Here is an 8779-nt window from a genome sequence, read left to right as displayed (position 1 = left end):
TCACTTTTTAATATTATTAAAAATAGTAACAAAATTTTAAAAATATTTCAATAGAATGGTACACTAAATTTTTATAATAGATGAATACAAAAGTTTGGAAATTTATAAATTACATATTCAACCTCATCATTGACCAAATAAAACTATCCAGACAAAATAATTACAAAAAATGCATTCTAAAATATATATTTGAACTTTATTTCTGGTGATTTAAAATCATAACGGTAACTTTCAAATAACTCTTCAATCGCTTGAGTTTCAATTACTTGACCATCACTACATCAAACAAGCGAAGAAAATAACTACAGAAGCTCATATCCCATAAAGGAGAAGAATGAAGATGACAACAAATATCATAGAAATGCAAGAAAATGAATGTTGTCAGAAGCTACAGAGATCAAGGCCTGTATCCTTACCATCTAAATTTCAAAAGTAAAGAACAAATATAACAAAAAAACCATACAAGGCAATCCAACCCATCTCAAAATTTACAATGGTAGAAAACTAGAAGAGGGAGGAGCCATAGTCATTCTTCTTAACCTAAAATTCCTCAGTTAAGCCTGCAACTGCCATAAATAAACGTGTATGAAACAGCTGAAAGAGCTGCTTCTATATTTTCTTAACTCTTTTCTTTTTATTTACATCCCTACGCTGAAGCATCTAGTAAGAAAGGGAAAAGGAAATAATGAACGAATCTGGGAACATCACATTTTGGACGGCTTTCTTTCTGCTTCTTAAAACAATTTTTTAGTACAAAAGTTAAATTTTTTGTACTTAAAACTTGCTTTAAGAAGTAGTAAAAAAAACCATCCCAAACGAAGCCTTAGATGCAATTTGTATACCAATTCTGGAACTGCAAAGTTAATTTTATCCATTTTTTTCTGACAAAAACTATCACATATTGCAGCAGTGAGGCCTTCCTGCTTGAAGCTTGCTCCACATGCACATCATTTGTCGAGGAGATTGGTAGTGAGCAGTGAAGTAGCCATCGATGCACCCAAATTGGCAAAACTTGTCACTGTGAACATACTCGACTGGCCTCGAGCTGTTGAACTGCTCGACCCACATGCCCATGCTCACATCCTCCATCTTGAACAGCTGCATATTTTATCTTGTGAGCCAAGCTAACTCGGATTGTTAAACAATAAGGGGCAACTTTATCGGTAAAACATGAAAATCTTATGTATTTATAGAAAGTGGAAGTCAACAACAAAACTAACAACTTTCAAGGTTTCATTTGGGAATGCTTTCTTACTATTTTTTAAAGCGACTTTTTAATTTATTTGTATTAGAAAGCCGCTAGAAGAAGCAGGAAGAAAGTTTTCTCAAATGAAACCTCATTCTCAATAATCTATTAAATGCTTAAAAATTTAATCTTATCAGTGAGGGAGTACGTGCCCTTATTAAAATTTTGAAGTCTTCATATAATAACTATATATTAATAAGTCGCAACTGTTTCATATTTCTATAATAAAATTAGTTTAGACAGATTAATGGCTCAGCCATGAAAAACATTTCTATACTTTATTTTAAAAAATTTAGTGCAGTGTGCAAATAAGGAAGGTTTAAGTGATATATCCAATTGCTGACTTAAACGGAACCTTTTTAAAGTTTTGATAATACTTTTCTTCCAAGTGGTCGCATGCATGAAAAATTCAGTCACTAGGAAGAATAAAGAACCATGTAGTGGTCATGGTGGTCCAACCTCACAAATGAAAAAACAAAACTAGGTCTTCTAGCTTTTATTGCAGGCACATGCAAGAAAGTAATCTGAAAATTGGAAGTTTATCTCAAGTAATTTTCCAAACTATAATGATTGGTATTTCGAATGAATATAAAGCTTACCCTTAATTTATGTTTCTCAAATTCTGATACGATGAAATTAGCTATGTCTGAAGATACCACATAGCCAGGACCGTTTGCGTAAGGAGGATAATCTTCTTCTGGCCATTCCTGCAAAGTGGAACTAACAAACATAAGCATCTGATGATCTGAAAATGATTGCGTATAAGGTTGCATTAGGATTGGCAGAATAAGGTAATTCTTCATCGTTGTAACAAAAAACATACAAAAATATAGAGGAATTTATTCTCAAACCAGCAAAAACAACCTAGAACTGTCAAATTATGAAAACTACAAGATGATCTCAAGGACAACCAATGAGAATCACAATATCCCATAAGTGAAACAAAATATTCCAGGATTATTAAAAAAAAATCATGGTTTAGCTTTATGCTGTCATTTAACCGTATGTTGATAAACAAACAACAACATCATCATCATGCCTTTGTCTCACTACGTGGGGTCGGCTACATGAATCCTTCTTCGTCATTGTGTCCAGTTAAAAGTCTTTTTAGTTCTACCTCTGCCTTTTTAACATAAGTCAAATCTAATATCTCAACTTTCCTAATCGGGTCATCGGAAGAAGGCATCCGTTTAATGTGAGCAAACCATCTAAGGAGACTCTCTTAATCTTATCTTCCAATGGAGCTACTCCAAGCTTATCGCGTATATGCTCATTTCATATCCTATCTCTAAGGGTAAAGCCACTCATCCATCTAAGCATCTTCATCTCTGCAACACTTAACTTAGTATTATTCTTCTCTTTTAATGGCCAACATTTGGCACCATAAAGCATTGCAGGTCTCAATCAAAAAATGAGAAACAAATCCTATATGATTTAGCATCAAAATCCTTATCAACTGAATTGGTACCGAAGCACCCATAGAACAAAAATGCAACTTTACATATTGCTAATATTTCCTTCTTTTTTTGCGTTAAAGCATTCCATAAAATTCTTCGTACTATTCTAAACTTAAAGATCCCACCTTAAGTTAATAAAGCAAATTCAACCAAAAAATCACCAACAGAAAAAATAAATCATAATTTTAGAGTTCCAGTTCTGATGGAGACTACCTAATAAAACAGATTAGCTGAATCTCATCTAAAAAACTCATGATTTAGTTTTATGATGTCAATCAATAGAGCAGCCATTATGTCTATATTAACACAATGCACTGCCTATTAAATAAAAAAATAAAAATATAAATATAAAAAATAAAAAAATAAAAAAGCTAAATGTTCCCCAGCTATGTGGAATTAGGCCTGCGTTTGATTTTATGCCATTCTTTTTTTAATTAGATTTGTGCCCAATTTTCAATTATAAAATATTTAAGATAGCTTTATATCCTAAATAAAAAAAATAGCAATTATAAGTTGTCAACATTAAAACAATAGTCAAATGGTACAAAAAATGAAGAATGAGTAGCTGACACATAACAATCTTATTAAATATCCACAGAAGAATGTTTACTTTAGATATGAGCCTATAACCATAAATTTGTCGCATATTATTTATGAACATTAACAGGCGGACAATCAAGATTAGGGTTATATACATGATAAATAACTTTATAATTAAGTACTCACAATTCAGTACAATCAGAGAGATTGAGCACAGTTAACTCGAATAAACCTAAAATCTATTAGGATATTAAATGGCCAATTTGTGATGAAACTCAGTGGTCATTGGACACTAACAGTATGTTAAATGAATCAAATAAAAATGTACATGAAATAGCAACTAATATAACCACGCCTAAATTCTTCAAAGATATTATTTTGATCTTCTTCTTCACTGTTTTGCTAATGCATTAATTTAAGCTTCCAAATTGAAATCAGCTCAATCTCTCTTCTGTCGTATGTTCGTCATTTCTTCAAATCATTATTAACTTATAGTGGTAGCAACATACATTATATTTTCCTAAAATTATCTTCAACAGACTAGTTCCAAGAGACTAATAAAAGATAAGTCAACTTGAATCACTTGCTTACTAGAAATTCGCCAAAAGACAAACAAGTCACTTAATGATCAATAAGTCTCAAACTCTACTTCCATAATTCGATGGCTTATTAACCAAGACAACTCATCAGAGTACTCGTCCAAGGGAACTCTCCAGCAGGACTTGAACTCCTCACTAGAATTCATGTGCAACATCCAAAACAAGTGCAGTTGACTCCTTCACCTGCTACACAGTCAACAAGTAACATTAAGACCGGAAAGATACCTGATAAACAACAAATCTCTAAGGTTTCGTTTGGGACGGCTTTCTTACTGCTTCTTAAAACAGCTTTTTAGTATAAAAATTTTAATTTTTGTACAAGAAAATTGCTTTAAGAAGCAGTAAAAAAGCCAACCCAAACGAAGCCTAAGTCAACTCTTAGAGATTCATAGCTTATCAACCAGCACAACTCGCTCAAAAGAACTCACTAGTCGTAGTTAACCGCAGTAGAACTCGCATGTAACATCCACAACATGAGGAGTCAATTCCTTCACCCACTACACAATCAACAACAAGATCCTATAGTGACTCCTTCTCAGTAATCCTACCTTCAAAAGCCCGTCCTTTTGTTTCCACCTCTATTTTGCCAATAAATATTAGTTAAAATTTCAAATTTAGGATGTTTCAGTAAAGGCTCTTTCTTGTTCTCTGAGATTTCTCTCTTTTCCTTTGATCCTACTCTATTTAACTTTGATCCCACTTGCCTTGTCAAATCTAAGGGGTTTGCTTGAGTTCCATGTAATCTTGCTATCTAAAGGAATTCTCTTAAAGCAAGCTTCTTTATTTCCCTCTCAGCTCTTCCTATGGTTCATTTTATCAAGGTCCAGGTTATCTATCACCAAAAAACTTCTATCACCAAAAAACTTTAAATCCAACTTATGCATATAAATGTAATTGTACACAGATACTTTTGTCAATGAATACATATATATATATATATATATATATATATATATACCTATGTAGATAAAAGACTATACAAGCGCATGCACGTAAAAATACAATTACACGTAAATGCTTATATGAACGCACTCAAAAAATAAAAGATGGCACCACCCATCTATGCTATGTAAACATTAAAAAAAAAAAGAAATTGCATACTTAAGCATACTTATAGATGAATAGGATCACAAGAACACATGGGAACAAAAGATGGTGAAATTCCTGAAATAAAACAGCATATAGAAATATATCACATTTGTTTATTGCCTGCATTAAAAAATATTCCTAACTTATCTAAAGTTCTACATAGTGTATCATTTACGATATCCAACCATTTGTTTGAATTTCTTGACAGTTGACACACAAGGGTGAATCTTGTATAAGACATATACACATACAGCATCAAAGTATCCAAACATCCAAGAAGCATTGGAACATATAAAATAATACTTAGAAGTATTCAGCTCCATAGTGGCTGGCAACTATAAATTCATTATCTTAAAAAATGAATGGAAGTAGAAAAATATCGAAATTCGAACAGGTAGCCAAATGTACCTCATATGTAACAGCCCATTTCCCATGCCGTAAAGGCTTGTGATAGTAGTTGATATTTCCTACATACAAGCTTTTATTAACTGGGATTTTCTTGATTTCCTTCATCACAAACTTGACTCGGACAAACGTATCATCATCACATTTCATTATGTACTTAGCCTTCACGGCGCGAAACTGTTGGACATGATAAAAAAAGAAATTTATGAACTATCTCAATATGCTTTGATAATAGCTGTAAATCAAATTAGGAGATCCAGTTACCCCATATTCACAGATTGCAACAGTTTTCAAGACCACAAGATCGTAACTATCAACATAAGGCACAATAACAATGTCACCAAAGTATTCTAATTCTTTTTTCAGCTCCAAATTCACATCCTTCCTTCCATGCTGAGAGAACAAGGTTCAAGCAATTAGCAACCTGGAAAGAAAATGGTATAACTAAGGCTTTGTTTGGGACGGCTTCCTTTCTACTTCTTAAAGCAGCTTTTGTACTAGAAAGCTGCTTTAAGAAGTAGAAAGAAATCCGTCCCAAATAAATCCTAAATATAAAATGATGAACTAATAATTTACCAGCGCAACAAAAAACCGAGCGACAATATTTGGTGATTTCCTCACTGATTCCATCCATGACTTCCTCACAGCCATGCGCTCTGCAAAATGATTGCCAGCAGAAAGTATGCCAATAAACAGTTCAACTGGCCCATCGGGCAGTGGCAGGGCCTGCCACTCGGGCAGCAATTCCAGGCTCCTCTGTGGGGAAAAACTAGGGTGTGACGAGGGTAATGATGCTGCAAATATGGACTGGACATCCAGATCTCCATTAACTGACAATCCAGTCGCATCCTCAAGCACAAAACTCTGAACAAATTAACAAAAAAGAAACATAAAATAAACTCATGAATTGCAACGTTTTCAACAAAGAATAATCAAATGATGAAACTTTTTATGAAAGCTACTTACAGTGCGATAAGGGAAAGAGGTCACGTGCCTCCCATCGACATTGACATGGTAACCTTCGAGACCAGCACTAAGAGTGAGTACAAAGAGCTTGTCTTCTACGAAGGGATATGGCCACTCGATAGAGACCTTTTTCTTCCTACCTATCAACCGATTCAACCACCAAGTCGTCTTTGACTCCTCAGAATGGTTGTGATCATCCCGGATCCATTTTTCACATTTCACCAGCCCATCAACTGTCAAGGAAATCAGAAACCTGTCAAATCCCCTTCTTTGAACCTCCCAATCAACAAGTCACAAAGTTCATCAAAAACTCGGTAATTGTCCGCCAAAAGGAAAGTGGCTTTGATTTTATGTTTTCTTCAAGGGGAAGAAAAAATAAACTATTGTAAACAGTATAAGTTCGTTTGAAGCCTGTCAAGAAAGCTTTTTTTGCCGAAATTTCAGTAGAAGGTGAATTTTTTTCCTGATACTTGACTAAAACTTCCCCTTAGAACATATAATTGGGGAAAAGGAAAGAAAAACGACCGTAAACCCACCCAAATTAAAAAAGAAAAAAAATCAAAGCTTTTAAACACTCACCAGTCTCCTCATCGGCTCTCGACTTCCACCCTTCACATCTTTGCGCAGTTCCCCACTGCATGCGATAGCAAGTATTCTGCTCGATCACGGGCCTCCCGCTCCAATCCCCTTTCAACCTCGGATTAAAGTGAAGAATTCTCGGCGGATCCTCCCCATCCACCGTCTTCAACCCCTGCAACTCCATCATGAACTGCGATACCATCACAGCTTCATCCCCGTCCTTCAATATCGAAATCTTCGGGTCATGCTCCGCATGCGCACGGTACGGCTTCGCCACCAGGGTAATATGCGATCCCAGCGTGAGCCCGCATGGCAGAATCATCACTCTTCCGCCCTTCATAAAATCCTTCCCATTAATCATAATCGAATGCAGACACTTCTCGTCCGTCCGGTTCTCATCCGACGGAGCCGAAGCCATTCTAGACCTCAACTCCTCAAATAGCTTCCGACCGACCTCCCAAGCATCCCTAGCCGATTTATGCAGCTCGGAGAAGTTACCATCGACGAGCTGTGGAGGCGGATTGAATATAAGACCGGAGACTACTGAAGAAGAGCGGCGTCGGTGGGAAATATCAGGATGATGCCGGGGAGCAGCGGATTGAGAAAGGCGGAGCGATTCCTTGAAGGGACGAACAGGAGCGTAGTTCAAGTCGGTTTCCTCCTCCGTGGCAAGTACCGCGGCGGTGGCAGCACCGCCGGAGGGAGGGTAGATACGTCGAGAGACGAATGGGAACTCGTAAAAGATGAAGAAGGCATAGAAGAAAGCAATCAAGAGAAGGATCTGGAGCGAGCGTTGCCGAGCAATGGATATTGCAAGTTCAAACTTTGATCGACGCATCTTCCTCCCCCGAGTCGATTTCGAACCCTAGGTGGATTCGATCGGGGGACGGGGAGGAGATGAAGTAAGGCTTAAGGACGAGAGAAGAAGGACCTGCTCAATCTCCTGATGCTAACCCTAGATTTATTGGTGCGGGTCGTGGGGTAAGAGAGGCGGAGCCGGAGAGGAAAAGCGGCAATGGGGGGAAGAAGAAGCACCGAAGGAGAATACAGTTTTTGTTAAATAATTAATAGATATTAATTAATTCGTTCGTACTAATAAATAAATATTTTCAAAGTTCAAACCATTCTTACCGCATATTTCGTTATTTTTCCTTTTTTTTTCTTTTTAATAAAAAAAGCCTTAAATAATTATTTAGCACCCTAATACATAAAAATTTACTCACAACGAATGAGAATGAGTGGAGAGGCAATCAATTCAAATAACTGAAAATAAATATAAAAAATTTATAATATTATAATTTTTGAAATTTGATTCTCATATAATTTTTTATATTAGTATACTATTGATTTTAAAAATTTAATAAAATATTGTATGCAAAAAATATATACATTTGTGAAAAAAATTGCATATGAATTTTTCTAAAAAAGTATATTTTTTTAAAAAAAATATGGCTTCGGACTCACACATCCGACATATACGTAGGACTCGAACTCAAAACCTCTTAATTGATACCTAAAATATCCAATCAATAAGTCAAAAAGAGCTGAGTGAAAATTATAAATTGACTCCTAAAAATACTACTACGACAACTAGTGTAAGTGCCTATGAAAAATTATTACGTGCAGTGTCTAGACTCGTCTGGAGGCCAAATCGGATGCGCTACGTCACATAATAAACAGTGCATTGGGTGACATAGAGCATTCGAATTGACATTCGGATCTATCCGTACTCTGCACGTAATAATCTCTCGATGCCTGGGCATCTAACTCAAGTTAGTTAGCAGCCATTGGTTTTGTTGCTTCAATTAGGCTAAAGTTATGAAAATTATGAAACTAGCAAAGGAAGCTTAACATTTATGTCTAAGGCTTCGGCTTCATTTGGATAGTTTTTCATCACT

The 8779-nt window shown here is 35.6% G+C and overlaps 1 protein-coding gene across 2 annotated transcripts; it reads right to left on the bottom strand.

Annotated features, from left to right (window-relative positions):
- Positions 1 to 339: 339 nt before the first annotated feature.
- Positions 340 to 7940, bottom strand: LOC110112240 (hydroxyproline O-galactosyltransferase GALT6). Of its 2 annotated transcripts, XM_020844392.2 has the most exons (7): positions 6882 to 7939; positions 6303 to 6535; positions 5913 to 6200; positions 5601 to 5729; positions 5340 to 5513; positions 1846 to 1953; positions 340 to 1098 (listed from the first exon to the last, which is right to left on the bottom strand). In XM_020844392.2, exons 1-7 carry the CDS (start codon positions 7717 to 7719, stop codon positions 895 to 897), a joined length of 1974 nt encoding a protein of 657 aa, XP_020700051.1. In that variant the 5' UTR covers positions 7720 to 7939; the 3' UTR covers positions 340 to 894. The 2 variants fall into 2 exon arrangements, with proteins under 2 accessions (XP_020700051.1, XP_028555546.1); XM_028699713.1 differs by lacking the exons at positions 340 to 1098; positions 1846 to 1953 and adding an exon at positions 3876 to 4025 and having other exon boundaries at positions 6882 to 7940.
- Between the last annotated feature and the right edge of the window lie 839 nt (positions 7941 to 8779).

This window comes from Dendrobium catenatum, unplaced genomic scaffold, assembly GCF_001605985.2.
Source record: "Dendrobium catenatum unplaced genomic scaffold, ASM160598v2 fragScaff_scaffold_1373, whole genome shotgun sequence".
Classification (NCBI taxonomy): domain Eukaryota; kingdom Viridiplantae; phylum Streptophyta; class Magnoliopsida; order Asparagales; family Orchidaceae; genus Dendrobium; species Dendrobium catenatum.
The sequence above is the reverse complement of the archived record's forward strand: the minus strand, read 5'-3'. Positions and strand labels throughout refer to the sequence as shown.

Coding starts and splice junctions, on each gene's coding strand:
- LOC110112240 (XM_020844392.2), bottom strand. CDS start 7,719: ATGCGTCGATCAAAGTTTGAACTTGCAATATCCATTGCTCGGCAACGC. Junction 6,536..6,881: donor GAGAGCCGATGAGGAGACTG/GTGAGTGTTTAA, acceptor TTTCCTTGACAG/TTGATGGGCTGGTGAAATGT. Junction 5,730..5,912: donor CTCGGTTTTTTGTTGCGCTG/GTAAATTATTAG, acceptor TTGTTCTCTCAG/CATGGAAGGAAGGATGTGAA.